The sequence below is a fragment of the Lynx canadensis genome, chromosome B1 (genome assembly GCF_007474595.2).
Source record: "Lynx canadensis isolate LIC74 chromosome B1, mLynCan4.pri.v2, whole genome shotgun sequence".
NCBI classification, from domain to species: Eukaryota; Metazoa; Chordata; class Mammalia; order Carnivora; family Felidae; genus Lynx; species Lynx canadensis.
Genome location: NC_044306.2, coordinates 188254562 through 188277140, shown reverse-complemented (window position 1 = coordinate 188277140; position 22579 = coordinate 188254562). Strand labels below are relative to the sequence as shown.

General features: G+C 39.5%; 1 protein-coding gene across 4 annotated transcripts in view; it reads right to left on the bottom strand.

Annotated features, from left to right (window-relative positions):
• ADGRA3 (adhesion G protein-coupled receptor A3) overlaps positions 1-22579 on the bottom strand; it is a 134231-nt gene that overhangs the window by 40978 nt on the left and 70674 nt on the right. For all 4 annotated transcript variants that reach the window (XM_030314113.1, XM_030314114.1, XM_030314116.1 and 1 more), the window contains 3 exons: positions 22272-22436; positions 19798-19999; positions 18714-18869 (listed from right to left, as the gene is read on the bottom strand). In XM_030314113.1, the coding sequence (XP_030169973.1) occupies positions 18714-18869; positions 19798-19999; positions 22272-22436 (523 nt within the window). The remainder of the gene's footprint in view (positions 1-18713; positions 18870-19797; positions 20000-22271; positions 22437-22579) is intronic.

Below are 22579 nucleotides of genomic sequence, written 5' to 3'. Positions count from 1 at the left end.
TCCTGTCTTTTCTGAATGTTGTGAAGATTAAGTTCCTATGATAAATACAAGGCTCCTAAAACCATGCCTGGTCAGCTGTCCTCATTATTGTATTTTATCGCTCCATTATTTGTTTAACATTTCAATTCCAGCATAGGCCCCTCTTTCAAGATAGCTCTAGGAGTGTTAAAGAGGAAGGGCGTATTTATATGCAAAACTATGTAAGAACTCATACAACTCAATAGCAAAAAAAAAAAAAATCTGATTAAAAATTCGGAAGAGAATCTGAATAGACATTTTTCCAAAGAAGACACACAGACTGACCAACAGGTACATGTAACGGTGCTCAACATCGCTCGTCATCCAGGAAATGCTAATCAAAGCCACGATGAGATGTCACCTCACACCCGTGAAAATGGCTATCACAGGGATAGCTGACGAGGATGTGGAGACGAGGGAAGCCTTGTGCGCTGCTGGAGGGAACGTAAATTGGCACAGCCACTTACTTCTAGAAAGCAGTATGGAGGTCTCTTGAAGAATTAAAAATAGGGTCTAGCAACTCCACTTTACCTGAAGAAAATGAAAATGCTAACTCATAAGATTCTCGCGCCCCTACATTCACTGTAACATTATTTACAGTAGCCGAGACATGGAAGCAAGTCAAATGTACATCGATGGATGAACGATAAAGAGAACGTGGTGTCCACACACATGTGCACGTGCACACACACTCTCTGGAATTTTACACAGCCGTAAAAAAGAAGGATATCTTGCCATTTGTGACAACGTGGTTGGAACTTAAGTTGAGGTATTATGCTAAGTGAAACAGGTCAGACACAGGAACACAAATACCACAGGATCTCACTTCTATGTGGAATCTTAAAACTGCCAAGAAGACAGACAGGGAGTTGCCAGAGGAGGGAGTAGGGGGTGGGCGAAATAGGTGAAGGAAGCCAAAAGGTACAAACTTCCGGTTACAAATAAGTCATGGGACGTAGCGTGGGGGCTGTAGTTAAAAATACTTATTGCATATGTCAAAGTTGCTGAAAGAGGAGATCCTTCTCATGACAAGAAAAAAAATTTTGTAACCGTGCAGTGATGGATATGAACTAGACTTACTTTTGGTGATCGACTCACAATATATACGAATACTGAATCATTGTGTTGTACACCCAAAAATAATACAATGTTTCAAGGCAATTACACCCCAACAAAAAACAAAAATTTAATTTAATTTAATTTAACTTAAAAAGAGGAGTGCCTTTTTAAAGTCTATGTTCAGGGCAGCCTGGATGGCTCAGCAGTTAAACATTTTTTTAATATTTATTTATTTTTGAGAGAGAGAGAGACAGAGTACAAACAGGGGAGGGGCAGAGAGGGAGACACGGAATCCGAAGCAGGCTCCAGGCTCTGAACTGTCGGCACAGAGCCCGACGTAAGGCTCAAAATCACAAGCTGCAAGATCACAACCTGAGCCGAAGTCAGGTGCTTAACCGACGGAGCCACCCAAGTGCCCCTAAAAATAACTGAAGTCTATGTTCATCTGTAAATAGGACAATGCATCCAGCAAAACTGTCTCTCTCTACTCTCTAAAGCACTGCTACCTCATCCAAGTAAAAATAGTTTATGGGCTTCTTAATGCCTCTAACATACTATATCGCAACTCTTTCCTTATTTTCTTTCCAATGTAAACATCTTAAGGGCAGAGACAACACAATGTCTTACTTATATTTATACCCTTATTCACTAGTAGAACTCTTGGTATAAAAGCCAATAGCTACACAGTTCCATTTACTCACTGACTAAATATTTATTGAGAACCAAGGTGAGCCAGACACTGTCCAGAGCAATGGAGACACAGCGGTAAGAGAAACTATACAAGGTCTATTAGGGGGCTTGTAATCTCTGAGGAAAATGCAGAACAAGTAAACACATGTTTTAAAAGTGACTAAGTTGTGATAACTGCAAAACTACCAGAGTGATATATAATGAAGAGAAGGGAATTTAATCCAAACACTCTATTTTAATGGACTCAGACATTCCCAAAGAGCATTTCCCTCCAAACCCAACACATTAACAAGATCAACTGAGAACCAGAAAGGCCTAGGCCTATAATCAACCCCAATGCGACCCAGAGCCTATTCATTTTATACAATTCATGGAACATTAGCATCCTAGTATATAGTCTATATATTCCTAATAACAAACAGGTGAGGGGGGTAGATTTTATTCTAACAGAAGCTCTTGTTTCTGGAGCTATGAAGAAGGCAGTGGGGGGCGGGGGTGCCTCGGTGGCTCAGCCAGTTAAGCGTCCAACTCTTGATTTCGGCTCAGGTTACTGACGATCTCATGGTTCATGAGATTGAGTCCTGTGCCAGACTCCACACTGACAGCACAGAGCCTGCTTGAGATTCTCTCTCTCTCTCCCTGCCCTTCCTCCTCTCAAAATAAATAAAATAAACTTTAAAAAAAAAAAAAAAGGGACAATGACTCCGATATGCCAATTACTGAACATGTCAATCAGCTATTTATACAGACAATTGGAATAGTAACTGACAATTTTTAACAGGAATTCAGAGTAGCCAGAATAAATTGGCTAGGTTTGTGTCTCTTATTCCTACCTACTGTGGATTTTAAAAGATGCTCTATGGCTATCAAAAAATTCCCACTGGCTGCAAACACCTAAAAGATAATACGTAAGAAAACACAGTCTCTAAGGTACTACAGAAATAAATATGGAGTATTCATAGATTAGCACCATTACAATTCAACTTGTCTTATACTTTTTTTTTTTTAAGTTTTAAACACATAGACTTTACGAAGATCCAACAGGAGACCTGACAGATACATCATCTCTACTGAGAAACTTTAATTATTGCATGATCAAAAAGCTACTTACTGCTATGGCCACCAGATAATGCCAGTAATGGAATTTAGTGTGTTCTAATAACTGTAAAGAAAAGAAGTATCTTTAAGAAGGTATATAGCTAGCAAGAATGATTGCTTTAGCTGAGAATAAGCTATCTTTCTCATTACTTCATTCCAAATGGCTAAGAACTCAGGAAAGGAATTTGTTGCCAAAATACTCCCCAGAGCAGGTGATCATAAAATGCTGTAAACTTCTGTAGCTTGGTTACGGAAGCAGTTCTGAATCCGTCACAGTGGCAAAAGAAGGACACAAAAAGGGTAACAGTGCATGAAAAATTAGATTGGATTAAAAAAGTATTCCTAAAATCTGACACACCAAGACAGTTTGGCAACTGCAACGAGCGTTAAAAAGCATTGGATCTCTCCTTGACCTCATTTCCTAAAGGCCACTCCAGCCACAAAAGGGTCAGAAGGAATCACACACCTGCTCTCCCACCTGTCACAGTGAATGGTTGAAGCTCAAATAAAAACATGTGTGAACGCGCATTATCAAAGATAAAAAGGGTAAAGAAATGGAAATGCCACATTAATAACAAAGAAAGCATTAAATGTCAATTGTCATAAGAATATTTCATGTTCTCAATATATGTGTTTGGAATTCTGATCAGAATCAGATCAAATCACCTGTAAATTTCATGAATGTCTGATGCGTTAGCATAGGAAACACACGAGATGATACATAACCTAAACTTGGTATTTAATTGTAATGTAGGAGAATAGTAGGACAATGAAGACAGAGTATTTATGTGCCTTCGAGTTACACACTCCTGGGTTGAGACTTCAAGTCTGTCACCTGCCAGTTAAATGCCCACGAGTCAGTTATTGAGCCTGCCCAACACTCAGTTTTCTCACTTGTAAAATGAGACCAAGAATTCTATGAGAAGGCTCAGAAGGGTTCATGCCGTAGGAAATTAAGAAAACAAAAGTTATCTTCAATAAGCAACTCACGTCATTTCTGAGAAAAGCCAAGGGATGTAGCCCTCCCCACCCCAGTTTGCATTTCCAAGCACAAGGAAGCAGGGGGTACCCGTTAAACCTAATAACCAGAAAATCAAGAATTACAGACTCGTGTGTGGGACAGGGCAGCAAGCTGGGCAGTTGTTTGGGGACAGCTAAGATGGTGACAGGTTGTAAAGGGATGACGTGCCTTCCAAACGTGACTAGGTAATAACAGGAATAAGGGCAGCAGCTGGTATTATTACTAAGTTCAAGAAGTCCTCATGATTTTCTCCTAGTTACACATTATGTATAATACTGAGATCACACCTATCTCAAACTGTGTTACTGCCCTGCATACTTTTTTTTTTTACATTTTTTTAAACTTATTTTTGAGACAGAGAGAGACAGAGCATGAACGGGGGAGGGTCAGAGAGAGGGAGACACAGAATCTGAAACAGGCTCCAGGCTCCGAGCTGTCAGCCCAGAGCCCTATACGGGGCTCGAACTCACGGACCGCGAGATCATGACCTGGGCCAAAGTCGGACGCCCAACCGACTGAGCCACCCAGGCGCCCCTGCCCTGCATACTTTTAACAAAGGGATTACTCCACTGTGAAAGCCAAGTTTTAAAGGTGTATTTATGTCCCTCTTAACTAGCTTCGGTGTCCTGAGTGCCTCGGGATCCCACTGCAGGTTTCGCAGTTTGCTTAGTAAAGCAGTCAATATTCAGTGAGAGTCTCACTGTGATAATCATCAGCGCCTGTGGCAAAGATTAAAGATCTGATTTTATTGTGGTAAAGGAGCGAAGAAGATAATGAAGAGGAGGACGATGACCATGGGGGATCCGGGGAAACAGTTGAGAAGTGGGGGGGGGGGGGGGGGAGGCTGAGAATAACGTTATGTGGAATAAATGTCCCACTTATTCTGTTTCCTTACAAAACGGATTTGAGGTAGCTTAGCAAAATAAAAAGGATTATTCTTTTAAATTAAGAAAGCCGGGGCGCCTGGGTGGCTCAGTCGGTTGGGCGTCCGACTTCGGCTCAGGTCATGATCTCGCGGTCCGTGAGTTCGAGCCCCGCGTCGGGCTCTGTGCTGACAGCTCGGAGCCTGGAGCCTGTTTCGGATTCTGTGTCTCCCTCTCTCTCTGACCTTCCCCCCATTCATGCTCTGTCTCAAAAATGAATAAACGTTAAAAAAAAAATTTTTTTTTTAATAAATTAAGAAAGCAAATAGTGGGAAATATAGAGGTATAAGAAAAAGATACACAAGTAAAAACTATGCATCAATGCACAGCTTCTGTCACACGGGAAAAAATGGTATGTTTCTAGGCGAGGCAGTGAAGACCATACCACAATTATCAACACAAAGGGAGAACGCTTCCTCCAGGTCAGCAAAGCTGCTTTTATGAGGAACACTACTAGAGACGTGGACCTCGATCGGTGGCCCCCTCAGCCATACCTTCACAACAAACGGAAGAGCCTAACTCCTCAGAGTCCTACAATTCTCCCGAGGGAAGCTCATTTTGTTTTTTTCTGATTACACAAACCTCTGTGCATCTCCCATTGGGGGAGCATGGAGAACTAGGTACTCAGGAAGATTCCCCTGCTAACAGTGAAAACTGCTGAGCGAAAACTCGTCGACAGGAAAGAAAGAAAGGCACCACTGACCAGTCAGACAATAAAGACTGTTCCAGAGGCCCACAGCAAAACAGCAGCAGGAATCCAAGAAGCTCTGAGGTTGAACTCTGATGGCCGTGGCTTATGTTTTGATTTCCAGGCAGGCCTACAAGGAGATCACTGCATTAAGCTGATAACATAAAGGGGACACCTCCAGGGTCAGGGCGAACCAGCAAGCAAAATGTAAACTGTCTTGACCTTGGCACAAAGTAGGAGGTGAAAAATCTCTTCCCTGGCAATTCGTAAACACAGCTGATCACACAGGACTAAGGTCAGGCATCACATTATTCCTGAGGTCTAAAAAACCTCAAGCTGAGAACTAATTTCAAAGCGAGCCCCTTACCTTGGTATTGCCCCTAGGCACTTAACAGAAGCAAACAAATATCACACTTCATAAGGATACATTAGACTATTCCCATGAAGACTCCTCATCATCAATATTAATCAACATTGTTCTGGTGGTTCTCACTAACAGACAACCAGAAAGGGAAAAAATTTTAAAAAGGATACAATTTAAACAGGAACAGATAAACCAACTGTATTCACTGGTGACCTATGTCTAGAAAATCCCACATAACCAACTGCAAAATTATGTGAACGAATTCCTTAAGGTAACCAGACACAAGATGCACATTTTTAAAAACCATAATTAGGGAAAATTGAACAAGGACTAGATATTTGATGGTGTTAAGGTCTCAGAGCTCATTTGGGTAACACATAACAGTATCACGGTTCTACTTTATCTTTTGGAATGTTTATTTATTTTGAGAGACAGAGACAGACACAGAGAGACAGAAAGGGAGAGACCGTGCATGTGAGTGCAGGTGGAGGGGGGCAGAGAGAAAGGGGGAGAGAGAATCCCAAGCAGGCTCCACACTGTCTACATGGAGCCCAACTCCCGGCTTGATGTTACGAACTGTGAGAGCATGACCTGAGCCAAAATCAACAGCTGAGCGTTTAACCAATAAGCCACCCAGGAGCCCCTCATAGTTTTATTTTAAAGTTCCTTTTATTTCAGGAAAATTATGGATGAGGTAGGACATCTAGAATTTGCTATTCAATGTTCCAGCACTGAAGAAGGAAAACAAGAAAGAAAGAAGAAAAAGATAAAGGAAAAGAGAGTGGGGGAGTGGGGACAAAAGAACTGGATAGATGAAACAAAACTGGTCAATACAGAAAAATGCTGAAGCCCGGTGGAAGGTAAAACACGGGTATTAATGATAACATTCTCTCTCCTACACTTTTAGAATTTTCCAAAAAAAAAAAAAGTTTCTGAAAAGTTTTTAGGAAGTTAAGACTAAAGTACACATTTTTTTTTTTTTTTTTTTTTTTTTTAAGCAAGACAGGGATAGAAAAGGAAGATACTATAGTGCTTCTCAAAGCTTGTGCCAAAGACAGGACACTGGGCACAGTGTAGAAATGCAAATTTTCAGACCTCCTCATTGACAGACTGAATCAGAAACTGAGGGGGCAGGGCCACCGCTCTATTTCACAAACCTTCTGGGGATTGAGATATACACTCAAGTTTCAGAAACAATGTAACAAAGCCAGGGTAGCCATCTCTGAAAAGCTTAACAGTAAAGTCTGACAAAAATCAAGGAAAAAACATTAGTAATACTGAAAAACAAACAAAATGGTTAATACAGAAGTGATTATATTTTAAGATAAGGAAGTGAAAGAACTTTACATTTTTAAAGATCTGGCCATAAAAATGTGCCAAATGAACTTTGTGGTAAACTAGCATTAGGGTGCATGCCTCGCTCAGACATTTAAAACTAGCTCACTGGGGCGCCTTGGGTGGCTCAGTCCGTTAAGCATTGGACTTCAGCTCAGGTCATGATCTCACGGTTCGTGGGTTCGAGCCCCGCGTCGAGCTCTGTGCTGACAGCTCAGAGTCTGGAGCCTGCTTCAGATTCTGTGTCTCCCTCTCTCTCTGCCCCTCCCCCGCCCATACTCTGTCTCTCTTTCCTTCAAAAATAAATAAACATTAAAAAAATTTCTTTAAACTAGAGCACACTAAAAAATTAAAAATTTTAGATATATATACATACATACATATATATATAATTTTAAATATATAATTAATTACAATTTAAAACCAGAGCAGTAGAAGGACTATTATGCATAACCAAATCTGATCTTTATACATTCTCCTCTTCTGAAATGCACATATGTTTTCATAAGAGACATCACTAGTGTAAATACGGAACAGACACTTAAATTGCCTGACAGACAACCTTAAGCTGTTTTAAAAAAAAAACCCACCAAAAGGGCGCCTGGGTGACTCAGTCAGTTAAGCATCCGACTTCCTTTCAGGTCATGATCTCACAGTTCGTGAGTTCCAGGCCTGCATCAGGCTCTGTGCTCATAGCACAGAGACCGCTTGGGATCCTGTGTCTCCCCCTCTCTGCCCCTTATGTGCTCTCTCTGTTTCTCAAAAATAAAACAAATATTAAAACAAAAAAGAGTCCATTAAATACACCATTTGGATCTGACGGCTGGGAAGCTTTCAGCACCCACCTTAAGATCACAGAGAACCAGCCTGAGCTGCCTAGACTCAATCATAGGTTAAAAAGCAATTGCCTCACAATATTTCCCTTATGAATTATTCATAACAGAGTAACTTTTTGGATATAATGCAAAAAATCAATTTAACTATTTGTCCAACTAAGCCATATGCATTTCAGGATACCTTAGAATAATTTCATGGTAATTAACATAAAACGAAGCCCTTAAACATCATGATTTCTTTTTCCTGTTCTAATAAATGGTGACAGCTATGGCCTATACTTTAACTTTCCAGAGAATCTGATAGGATGCCTGTCACGACCACAGGTGATGATAGTACATTTGTACCTCAATTATTCGATCCTAAATATTTTTCTTCTGTTTCTCCTATTTATACTTAATAATTTGCCATCATTTGTTTCCAAAGTTAATTCACACTTTACCTCTAATGTCACCAGTGAAAGTGACAGTTAAGTAATTAAAGCACTCTGGTGATTTTTTTTTTTTTTTTTTTTTTTTTTTTTTTAAAGAACCTACTTCTCAGCTTCGGAGATAAGAATGTTAAATTTCCTAACTTTATGAAAGTATAACATAGCTTTCAATGATTCCGCAAAACAGTTTCGCCTCTATTTTCTCACTTGTGCACACAAACACTGCAAGTTAAAGAGGGCAAATATCATCCCATTTCAAAAATAAAGGAAGGGCCTCAGGTTAATAAGTAACTCATGAAACCCTATGCACTTCCTGTCCTCAACAAGATGCATCTACCTGACAGCACACCAAAGTGGAGACAGTTCACTGCACGCAGTGGGGGAACGCACACCTCTGGGCACCATGTGACTCCTCACGAGTTGAGATGCGCACAAAGCTCCTTCAGGCGAAACCAGGACAGCATGTGAATAAACAGGGCAGCACAGGAATAAACAGGCAATGTAGGAATAAACAGGGCAGCGTGGGAATAAACAGGCAGCGTGGGAACAAACAGGGCAGCGTGGGAACAAACAGGCAGCATGGGAACAAACAGGGCAGTGAGGGAATAAACAGGCAGCGTGGGAATAAACAGGCAGCGTGGGAACAAACAGGGCAGTGTGGGAATAAACAGGCAGCGTGGGAACAAACAGGCATTATATATTGGCAAAGTATTTCTCAATGTCCACATTCCAGAAGATATGCCATTTATTCCCGGGACTCAAACCATTCCCACTTCCATGAATGATTTCTCATCATGTAGCAGCCAACCTGTGATTATCATCAAAATGGAAAGCAGCACTACCACAGAGCCAGAATCCAGACAGCTTCTCCCACCACTGGGAAAATTTACCACCGGAAGTAGGCTGTGGCCCAGAGAGACCATCAAGTAGCAAGACAGCTCTTAAGAAAACTGTGGTCTGAAGTGCAGAGAGCAACACCAAAATGTTACCTCATTATCAAGTGGTCCCTTGACCTGAGTCTCATTTAAATACATGTAACTTTTTTTGGGGGCGCCTGGGTGGCTCAGTCGGTTGAGCGTCCGACTTCAGCTCAGGTCACGATCTCACAGACCGTGAGTTCGAGCCCCGTGTCGGGCTCTGGGCTGATGGCTCAGAGCCTGGAGCCTGCTTCCGGTTCTGTGTCTCCCTCTCTTTCTGCCCCTCCCCCGTTCATGCTCTGTCTCTCTCTGTCTCAAAAATAAATAAACGTTAAAAAAAAATTAAAAATAAAAAAAATAAATAAAATAAATAAATAAATACACGTAACTGTTTTTCTTCCTTTAGTAACTACATCCTATCAAATAAAGCACGTAGGGTACTGGGGCTGTAGTTCCAAGTTCCAAAACTTACCACCAAAATGCAAGATATTAATAAGCAGTGTACTAAAAAGAGAAAAAAAAAAAGTTCCTTGGTTTAAATGATGTAGAAGAACTAGGGATGGTATTTACCTTTGAACATTATTGATGAATCTGGGAGGTCCTACATCAAGAAATACATTAGACTTTGTTCAGTCCAGTGTTTCCACACAGCTGTGTGCTGTGTACTTTGGAAAACCACACAGGGCAACGCTACTAGAAAGTAAACATGAGGGGTGCCTGGGTGGCTCGGTCGGTTAAGCATCTGTTGCTTGATTTTGGCTCAGGTCAAGATCTCACAGTTCATGAGTCCAAACACCCCATCGGGCTCCAAGCTGACAGTGTGCTGACGGAGCGGAACCTTTTTGTGTAACTGACTCTATCACATAAGAGCCACTAGTTCTCAAGTAGCTTGAAACTTAACGTTTAAGAATACATTAATCTGCATCTAAAAACTTACTTGAAACATTATTTTCTGCTCATTCATTCTGAAAATGGTGGTTGTCAATGTTTTCACATAAAGGATACCATGTTGACAAGCACAGTTTTAAGAACATGGCCATATTAAAATATACCTGTTTTCTCTTCTTTTCTTTTTTAATATTTTGTTAATGGTTATTTATTTTTGAGAGACAGAGCATGAGCAGGGGAGGAGCAGAGAGAGAGGGAAGCACAGAATCTGAATCAGGCTCCAGGCTCTGAGCCGTCATCACAGAGCCCAACACAGGGCTTGAACTCGCAAACCATGGGCTCATGACCTGAGCCTAAGCTGGACACTTAACCAACTGAGCCACCCAGGTACCCCAAAATGTGCTCATTTTCAAAGTCACCAAATTTTCCTAACTTGCATATTACAATCATTAGGAATTTCAAAAAAGTTCCAAAAAATAGTCTCCTTTTCCAGGATATTACGAAAGAAATTAAGCAATATAACAAGATCTGGGTGACTAAAACTCACAATAAGGATGGCTCTCCCTGGAGGGAAGCTAACCCATGGCCCCACCTACCCCGGAATATGGTATCCAGTCCAGACCAATCTAGTAAATCTGACCAGAGAATTCACGCAACCACAAAGCCTCAGCAGGGTAGGCAACCAAGCCAGGAGCACAAGTCCCTGTACCCATTCTCAGAGCTCTAAGAGCCGCCTGGCCCAAAAGAAGATGATAATAGCAGGTCCCACTTGCCCAAGGCCATTACCAGCAGACACACCCAGAAACCCAAACAGAGCTAACCAGTGAAAAAACAAAACTGGTAAGTCTAGAGGAGAAGCCCCATTACTCAAATAAGGAATCAAGGATCACAAAAAGTCACGTAAATATGACACCACCAAAGGAAACTCATCGAGTTCCAATAATGGAGGATCCAAGAACTGTCAGACAAAGAATTTAAAATACTCCTCTTAAGGAAATTCACTGAGCTACAAGAAAAGAGAGACACCACTAAATAAAATTTGGGAAACAACACATGAATAAAATAAGAAGTCTGACAAGAAAACAGCAACCATCAAAAAACAAACAAACTGAAATCCGAGAGTTGAAGAATATAATGACTAAAGAATTCAACAGAGCTTCAAAGGTTGCTTCAGCCATGCAGAAAAAAGAATCAACAACTAGAGAGAATAGGACACTGGAAATTCCAGAGTCAGAGGAGCAAAAATGTTCTGAAACAGAGTGAAAAAAGCCTACAGGAATTATGGGACACAATGGGGGGAAAAAAAAACCAACAAAGCAAAACAATATTCACATTTTGGGAATTCCAAAAGGAGAAAAGAAAGAGAAAGGAAGAGAAAGTATATTTAAAGCAATAATGGCTGGGGCAGCTGGGTGGTTCAGTGAGTAAAAGCATCTGACTTTTGATTTTGGCTCAGGTCATGATTTCATGGTTCAAAAGACGGAGACAGCATTGGGCTCTGCACTCACAGTGCAGAGTCTGCTTGGGATTCTCTCTCCCCTCTCTCTCTCTGCTCCTCCCTAACTCTCCCTCAAATAAACATTTTTATTTTTTTTAAAAAAAAGGTAGTGTAAATCTTACTGGTAATAGCAAATACATGGGAATTTTCTATTCTGCAATATGGTAATAGTGGGGCATAAGTTACTTAAAACTAGTTTAAAAGTTAAAAGAATATACTTAAAACAACCATAATGACAACAATCTGTTATAATTTACATTAAAAAAAATTTTTTTTACAGTACACCCTATGCCACACATGGGACTTCAACTCACAACCCCAAGGTCAAGAACCGCATGCTCTAGTAACCGAGGCAGACAGGCATCCCTATGTGTTTTTTTGTACTGTATAAATAGTAACAGAAGTAACCTAAAATGTGAGGGAGAGGAGAAGTAAAACTGCAAAGTTTACAAACTCTACTGAAGTTGCCATCAGTTTAAAATAGAGTGTGATAAGTTTAAGATATTTTATGTGAGCCTCATAGCAACCAGTCAGAAAAATCTTATACTAATTACACCAAAAAATACAACAAAGAAGTCAAAACAGTATATACTGATACCAAGAGATATCAAAAAAACAAAAAGGACAGCAAGATAAGAATCACAAAATAAGGGATCTACAAAACAACCAGGAAACAATTAACAAAATGACAATAGTAAGTCCTTACCTATCAATAATTACTTTAAATGTTAAGAAGATTAAATTGTCCAGGGCGCCTGGGTGGCTCAGTCGGTTAAGTATCCGACTTCCTCTCAGGTTACGATCCCGCGGTTCGTGGGATCAAGCCCCGCGCACGCCGGGCTCTGTGCTGACAGCTCAGAGCCTAGAGCCTGGAGCCTACTTTGGACTCTGTCTCCCTTTCTCTCTGCCTCTATCCCACTCATGCTCTGTCTCTTTCTGTCTCTCAGAAATAAACATAAAAAAAAATTTTTTTAAGATTAAATTGTCCAATTAAAAGAAAGAAAATGCCTCAGTAGATTAAAAAAAAAAAAAAGATCCAACAATATGCTGACTTACTTTAGCCTTAAAGACAAACCTACGCTGAGAGAAAAGGATGGAAAAAGACATTTTAAGCAAATGGTAACCAAAAACAAAACTGACTTTAAAAGTGGTAAAAGGACACAGAGATCATTATAAAATGATAAAGTGGTCAATATAACAAGATCTAACAACTGTAAATACTCATTCACCCAACATTGGAACACCCAAATATAGAAAGCAGAAACTAACAGAAAAAGAGACAAACAGTAAAACAATAGTACTTGCAGACTTTGATACTTGACTCTCAACAATGGACAGATCACCCAGACAGAGAATCAAAAGGAAGCTGTATATGTGAACAACATTAGAGATTAAATGGGCCTAACAGACATATACAGAACATTCTACCCAACAACAGAAGAATACACATTTCTCTCAAGTACACACAGAACAATTTCTAGAATGGACCTTATATCAGGCCACAAAACAAGTCTTAACAAATTCAGGAAGACTGAGATCAGACCAAGTATCTTTTCTGATACAATGGCATGAAATCAAAACTCAGTAGCAAGAGGGAAACTGTAAAATTCATGAACATATGGAAATCAACACTCTACTCAATAATCAGTAGATCAAAGAAGAAATTAAAGGAAATTTAAAAACAGTTTTTGAGGGGCACCTGGCTGGCTGGCTCAGTCGGTAGAGCATGTGACTCTTGATCTCAGGGTTCTAAGTTCGAGTCCCACATGTGGTATAGAGATTATTTAAAAAATAAAATCTTAAAAAAAAAAAAAAGATTCTTGAGACAAACAAAAATGAAAACACAACAAACATACCAGAACTTGGGAGATGCAGCAAAAAAACAAAAAAATTCTTGAGACAAACGAAAATGGAAACACAACAAACAAACATAGCAGAACTTGGGAGATGCACCAAAAGCAGTTCTAAAAGCAAAGTTAAGGGCAATAAGCACCAACATTAAGAACAAGAAAAATCCCAAATAGCCTAATTCTATACCTTCTGGATCTAGAAAAAGAAGAGCAAAGTGAGCTCAATGGTGGCAGAAGAAAAAATGTATATAATGACAATTAAAGAAGAAATAAATGAAATAGAGAACAAAAAAACAATAGAAAGATTAACCAAAACAGAGTCAGTTCTTTGAAAAGAAATCAAAACTGATAAACCCTTACACCAACCAAGAAAAAAAGAAAACTCAAATCATCAAAATTATACATGAAAAAGGAGACATTACAACCGACACCACAGAAATTCAAAGGATCTGGAGAAAACAATGAAAAACTATACGCCAACAAACTAGACAACCTAGATGAAAAATTTCTTAGAAACATAAAACTTACCAAGACTAAATCAGATAAAAGTAGAAAATCTGAATGGACCAATTACTAGTAGGAAGAATCAATCAGTAATCTAAAACATTCCAGGGTACCTGGGTGGCTCAGTTAGTTAAGTGTCCAACTTTGGCTCAGGTCATGATCTCACAGTTCATGGGTTCAAGCTCCACATCAGGCTCTGTGCTGACAGCTCAGAGCCTAAAGCCTGCTTCAGATCCTGTGTCTCCCTTCTCTCTCTGCCCCTCCCTCACTCACACTGTCTCTCTCAAAAATGAATAAATGTTTAAAAATAAAATATATATATGTATAAAATTTGTGTGTGTATATGTATATACACGTATAAGTATATATATGTGTGTGTGCATATATATATATATATATATACATATATATATATATATATATATATGTATGTGGGTGTGTATATATATATATATATATATATATATATATATGTGTGTGTGTGTGTGTATATATATATTCCAATGAAAAAAAGCCCAGGATGAGATGGTCTCACTGGTGAATTTTACCAAATATTTGAAGAATTAAAACCAATCACATGCAAACTCCTCCAAAATACTGAAGAGTTCCCTCCTCTTCTTAAACTCATTTTACAAAGTCAGCATGATCCTGATACCAAACCAGAAAATGACACTCCTAGAAAACTACACACCAATATCCTTGATAAATGTAGATGCAAAACTTCTCAATAAAATGCTAGTAAGTCAAATACAGCAGTACATTAAAAAGATCCCACCATTATCAAGTGGGATTTATCTCTGATCTCTGGGATGCAAGGATGGTTCAACATATATAAAATCAATCAATATGATATATCAAATGAATGGAATAAAAACAAACCATATGATCATCTCAATAGATGCAGAAAAAGCACTGGACAAAATTCAACAGCTATTCATGATAAAAACTCCCAACAAATTAGGCATAGAAGGAATGTATCTCAACATAATAAAGGCTATAGATGACAAGCCCACAGCTAACCTCATACTCAATAGTGAAAGATTCAAAGATTTTCCTCTAAGATTATAAATAAGACAAAAGGACCCACTTTTACCACACTTATTCAATATAGTACAAGAAGTCCTACCTACAAAAACCAAGCTAGAAAAAAATTAAAAAGTACCACAATTGGCAACAAAGAAGTAAACTGTCTCTATTTACAGAGCACATAATTTTATATACAGAAAATCCTAAAGACCTAACAACATAAAAAACCTGTTAGATTTATCAGGGAATTCAGTAAAGTTGCAGGACACAAAATTAACATTAAAACTCAGTAGTATTTCTACACACTAACAATGAATTTTATAAAAATGAAATAAAGAAATCAATCCCAGGGCACCTGGATGGCTCAGTCAGTTGAGTGTCCAACTTTTAGTTTCAGCTCAGGTCATGATCTCACAATTTGTAAGTTTGAGCCTGTCATCAGGCTCTGGGCTGACAGCACAGAACCTGCTTGGGATTCTCTCTTTCTGCCCCTCCCCTGTTCACTGTCTGTCTGTCTCTCTCTCTCCCTCTCTCAAAATAAATAAATAAACTTAAAAAATGTTTTAATTAAAAAAAATTTTTTTAAAGAAATCATTTCCATTTACGATAACTTCAAAAACAATAAAATACTTAGGAATGTATTTAATGCAGTGAAAGTTCTCTACCTTGAAAACTACAAGACACCAATGAAAGATGTCAAAGAAAATACAAATAGATGGAAAGGTATCTCATGTGCGTGGACTCTAAGAATATTGTTAAAATGTCAACACTACCAAAAGATATCTATAGATTCAATGCCATCCCTATCAAGATTCCAATGGCAGTTTTTACAGAAGTAGAAAAAAATACTCCTAAAATTTACATGGAAACACAAACGACCCTGAATAGCCAAGAGAATATTGAGAAAAAACAAAGAAGGAAGCAGCATACTTGCAGATCTCACGCTATACTATAAAAGCTATAGTCATCAAAACAGTATGGTATTGGCATAAATACAGACAGACCAATGGAACAGAAACAAGAGCCCAGCTTATACAGTTGACTAATATTTGACAAGGGAGCCACAATACTCAATGAAGAAAAGACAGTCTCTTCACAATGCATGGTGTTGTGATAACCGGATATTAAAATGGAAAAGAAAGAAACTGAACCCCTATCTCACATTCCTCACAAAAATTAAGTGAAAATGGATTAAAGACTTAAATGAAAACCTGAAACCATGAAACTCCAAGAAGACAGAAATAAAGCTCCTTGACATAGGTCTTAGTAACAATTTTTGGATATGACATCTAAAGCACAAACAACAAAATCAAAAATAAACAAGTGGGACTGCATCAAACTAAAAGGCTTCTGCATAGCAACAGAAACCATCCACAAAGTGAAAAGACAACCTAGTTGCTTACAGAATGGGAAAAAATATGTGCAAGCCATTTATCTGGTAAGGGGTTAATATGCAAAATATATAAAGAACTTCCATAACTCAACAGCAAAAAAAAAAAAAAAAAAAAAAAACCCACAATTAAATAATAAGCAAAGGATCTAATAGACATTTCTCCAAAGAAGATATATGAAAGGCCAAGAGGTACATGAAAAGGTCTTCAACATCACTAGTCAGCAGGGAAATGCAAATTAAAAGCACAATGAGGTACCACTTCAGACTTGTTAGAATGGCTACCACCAAAAAGACAAGAAAACACTGGCAAAAATATGGAGAAGGGGAACCTTTGTGCACTTGGTAGGAATGTAAATTTGTACAGTCACTATGCAAAACAATATGGAGGACCCTAAAAAATTTAAAAACAGAACTACCACATGATCCTAAAATTCCACTTCCAGAAATATACCCAAAGGAAGCTAAAACCCTAGCTTGAAGATGGCTCTGCACCCCCACGTCCATAGCAGCATTATTTATAATAACACAACCTATGATCCATTGAGGATGAAAGGATAAAGAAGTTGTGATATATACATACACAAAGGAATCATATTCAGCCATTTAAAAAATGAGGAAATCCTATCATTTATTCCAACATGGAGGGATCTTGAAGCCATTATGCTAAGTGAAATAAATCCGAGAAAGACAAATACTGCCTGATTTCATTTACATGTGGACAAAAAGAAACCTCACAGAAAAAGAACAAACCTGTGGTTACCAGAGGCAGAGGGTTGGGAGGGCAGGGGGCGGAACTGGAGGAAGGTGGTCAGAAGGTATAAATTTCCAGTTATAAGTACCAAGGATGTAGCGCACAAATGAAAACAGCTAACAGTGTCGCATGGTATATAGGAAAGTTATTAGAGTAAATCCCAACAGTTCCCATCACGTGAAGAAATTTGTTTTCTTCTTTTTTCTTTTTCTCTTTCTTTTCTTTCTATTGTATCTATATGGGAAGATGGATGTTAGCCTAACCTATCGTGATGGTCATTTTGCAATATATGTAAGTTAAAGCATCGTGGTGCACACCTTAAACTTATATACTGATGAGTGTCTACTGTCTCTCAATGAAACTGGGTGGTGGGGGAAGAGAAAGAGAAGGATAAGCACATGTCTGTGTAGACAGGAGAAAGCCCAGAATCCCTGGGAATAGTTCTAGCCAACCCACAATGTGGAGGCAGGAAGTTGCTCTCTCACAGGCTGGCTCTGCTCTATCACGATACCTTAATTCCCAAGAACGGATCGTTCACCTCTGTTCTAACAACAGATTACTATAGTAAATGCAGCATACATTTCTCAATACTTTGGAAATTAAAAGGTACACTTAATTAAAATAGAGCAAACATAAAGATGCTTTAGAAATACAGATTCAGGGGGTGCCTGGGTGGCTCAGTCGGTTAAGCGGCCAACTTCAGCTCAGGTCATGATCTCGCGGTCCGTGAGTTTGAGCCCCACGTCGGGCTCTGTGCTGATAGCTCCGAGCCTGGAGCCTGTTTCAGATTCTGTGTCTCCCTCTCTCTGACCCTCCCCCATTCATGCTCTGTCTCTCTCTGTCTCAAAAATAAATAAATGTTAAAAAAAAAAAAAAAAAATTAGAAATACAGATTCAGGGGCGCCTGGGTGGTTCAGCTGGTTAAGTGTCCAACTCTTGGTTTTGGCTCAGGGTCATCATCTCAGTTTGTGGGTTTGAGCCCCGCATCAGGTTCCACACTGACAGTATGGAGCCTGCTTGGGATTCTCTCTCTCCCTCTCTCTGCCCCTCCCCTGCTTGCTTTCTCTCTCTTTCTCTCTCTCAAAATAAGTAAACTTTTCTTTAAAAACTACAGATTCAGGGGCGCCTGGGTGGCTCAGTCGGTTAAGCGTCCGACTTCAGCTCAGGTCACGATCTCACCGTTCTTGAGTTCGAGCCCCGCGTCAAGTTCTGAGCTGAGAGCTCGGAGCCTGAAGCCTGCTTCGGATTCTGTATCTCCCTTTCTCTCTGCTCTTCCCCCATTCATGCTCTGTCTCTCTCTGTGTCTCAAAACTGAATAAAAGAGTTAAAAAAATTTTTTTTAAATAAATACAAACTACAGATTCAACTCTACCACATGACTATTTGTTGACATGCTATATGCTACAAATGTGAACCAGAAAAATACCTCTTTGGACTTCTCCTCTTTGGTAAATCTTCCAAACTTTTCTATCATCTCAGCCACAAATATAACATCCATCTTGTCAGAAAAATTGGCAGCTTCCACAGTGTAAGCCAGTAACTGTCGGGCTGTGGCCACAGCATTAGTAAGATTGAGAGGCATCTGTATTTAAAAAGGCAAAAAATCTGGCGTTTTATCTTTGCATTCAAAACATGGCAATGAATTCAAAGTCTTTATCATTTATCACCAGGACCTTCTTAAAATGCTTTTTCAAAGCTGAGAAAACTGGAATTATAATGGTAACCAACCTAAAGGCAAATTTTTTTTTTAACTTTAAATGAAACATAGTAATACATGAAAACACCTCTGGTAAACACACAACACCATCTCTTCTTCTCTGCTTATCCAAATTCTACACATACTCGATTCCAATTGCTTAGTAAAGCCCTTCCTGAGTATTCCAACTGGGAGGGATCAATAACTCCCCTGGAGCCCCAATGCACGAGAGTATGAAGCACTTACTGAACATGTATCTATATTGCCATGCTCTGCCGGTAATGTTTTACATTTGCTTATTTATTGACTTAAACACAACTCAGCACCAACCATTACACCAAGGGTATAACAGCTACCAAGGAGCACAAGAAAATGTGTCACAGGGAGGCCATGTTCCCGCTGCTTACAACGTGGTCAGGTTTAAAAGGATGCACAGGAGAGAATACAAGAAAAGACATACGAGTACAAGTATAACAAGGAATCACTCGTGACAAAGAGATTATAAAAGGAACCCAACAGGTGGCTTCCCAGATGGATTTGAAGGATGGCTGGGAATTCGGTCTAGTGAATATAGATGATAAAGATATTCAAACAAAGGCACTGAGTCAGGCAGTGACTGGAAAGGAAAATCGACACCACAGAGGGCCTTGAATACCGGTTGAGGTGACAAAGCCTAATCCCCAAGACAGAGCAACTGAATGGAAACACCAAATCCTTGTGCTTTACTCGTATTTAAAACACACACAAACACACACCTGGCATTTCAACGAAAATAAATTAACCACCTCAGTCAACGTGAAGACTCTCTAGTTACCTGATTAAACATATAAAGAACTCTAGTGACATCATTTGCATACTGGCAGCGAGAATAATCATCATCCGCCCAGAAGCCGCCTCTGTCACATCTGCGCCAAGCCTTTCTCTCATCCTGCGGGTTTCCAGGGTAGATCCCACTGCCATGGATGTTCCGAGTACACTGAAGGTACGCAGTGATGCCTGCCAACGTTCTGGGCCATCTAGAGAGACGAAGACAAGACTGTATGAAAACACTCACGTGGAACACAACTAATAGGGGAAGAAAATCAAGGGTGACAACAGGTCACGTATAATCAGAGAGAAAAATCAAGAAGAAACAAATTCCTCTCGGAACAAAGCCTTTACAAAAAAGGTTAGCATGAACCGAACTGTTTTAAACCATCAGCCACATATATTTTAATACCATAGCATACTTCCTTAAAATTTTCTAAATATTGCTATAAACACACAGGAAAACTGTCTTAAAAAAGAAAATCCCACATATGGCACAGAGTCAGCAGATGTGCAGACAAGAGTCACCACAGCAGGGCCAGGATGGCTCTCCTTAGAAAGGCCTGCTGAGACAACTGGGGACTTGGGAGTATTTGGGACTTGCAGTATTCCCACGAACAGTGAACTGGAGGGCTGTTCACCGTGCCTAGGCTGTTGGGACACACCGCAGGGATTATGCTGAAACTTGCTTTCTTCCTGGGAGTCTGAAATTTTGGTACATGCCAGGCAGAGGGTGCCTACACGGCCAGCAATAAGAACTCGGTGTGCTGAGTTTCCCACGGGCTTCCCTGAGCAACAACGCTGCATAGAGGCGGCTGCCTTTTCATGGCTGAAGGAGGAACATGCTGTGTGTGATCTTCATGGGAGGGAAAGAGCAGGAAGAAGCCTGCACGTGGATCTCTCCAGAATGCACCTAGGTCCGTCCCCTGGTTATCCTGCTATGTGTCTTACTACATCACTATAACGCATCTTAGCTGTGACCGCAATGACAAGCTGAGTCCACGCGAGTCCTCCTAGCAAACTTCTGCACTTGGGGGTGGCCCAGCAGACCTCCAACATGACACACGAATGAATTTATCTGGGAGAAACTGCTCCCTATGCAAGTGGCATGGATTGCCACTAACAGCTGGGAGAAATCTTTGTCATTTGAGCTCCATTTCTCCAAAAGTGAGACTGAAGTGAATATATTTAATAAAAGTTACAGCTGACCTGTAACACAGGAACTGATAAATTACAGCATCAGTCATGCTGAAATATAATTCATCACTGAAATCTGCATAAACAGACTAAGCAACACTAAACTAAATCTTATTAATGCAGTGAAAGTCCAATCGTGTAATATACTAAGGAGTGTCGAAAGCTAATTCATTAATCAGTTAAGTAATTAGATTCTTCTATTTTTAAATTTGCAAAATACTCCAATTAGATTCTTCTATTTTTAAATTTGCAAAATACTCCAATTAGATTCTTCTATTTTTAAATTTGTAAAATACTCCGATTATGAGTAGGAAGAGAAAATCCACCATAAATAGAAAACATCATGAGCACGTAATAAAAAATGCAGAATAGAACAAAATTCCCAAATGTTGTCTATTTTGCTTTAAAGTATAAAGTGTAAATATTATCTGTTAACAATTAATCTACATAAAGGACTTAGCTCTTGGCAATAATAAAATGCTAATTTCCATATACTCAGGTCAGAGAGATTTTTTTTAAAGGACAAAAAGACAGTTTTTTTAAAAAGCCATGAAGAAGCAGCTGAGCTAAAGACGTTGCATTGCTTCTTCACCTTGGGTTTAAAAGACTAATATCCAAGGGTTTTCTTACCCTTAAAAGTTGGGCAAAAGGAGCACCAATCAAAGACAATGCAAACTGGGTATTCAACACACTCCTTCTGCTTATCTCAACACAGAGTCCACCACCAGTGGCTCCGAAAGTTTCAGGCCATCTGAAAAGCTTTCATTCCCCAGTGTCCTTCTGGCTTAATTGTCAGAAAAACCAAATTGGGGAGGAAAAGGGGACATGGGTTTCTCCTAATTCTCATGCCTACTAAACTGCCAATAGGTAAAAGTAACTTAGCAATATGAAGCAAAGTTCATCCATAAAAGAGCCCCTGAAAAAAAACAGGACATACCATTAGCCTGTCTGGATTTCACAGTTTTAGTAGAATTTCCAAAACGTTTCCCTAAAGTAGTGGTCCTTAACTTTTACAACAAACTATCAAACATGAAACACTCTGCCTGCAGAGGCTGTTAAATCCACATATCTGAGATAAAATGCAGGCACCTTTTTTTCTTAATCTTCATAAATGAGTCTGGAATCACTGTTCTAAAGGGTAGTCCTTAGATACGTAAGGATATGTATATGAACACGCATGTATTTCTCAAATTTTCTTCTTCAGAACAGGAGACCATGATGCACCTTTAGGAATAAAAACAGATGTGGGCAAATCACTTTTCCAGCACTTTCCATGTCACTGACCTGAAATCACCTTTATTGTTTACCACCCTCTCGGGAGGACAGTACTGTGCAGAGCTTTCTAATACCACAATATCGACGGTTCTCGTATTGTTCCCGCGTTTGGTCTGGACATGACAGCCCCAATTTCCAGTCGATCCAGCCTGAATGTTAGAAATGGTGAGGGCACTGCATGAAGAAAGATTTTAAAAAGAGAGAAAATATGGTTAGACCAAAAAAGGGAGACAATCAGGCTTCTATCATTCACTTAGCAAATACGTCTGAATACACACTGTGGGCAAAGCACTTGCCAGATTAAAAACAAATTTAAA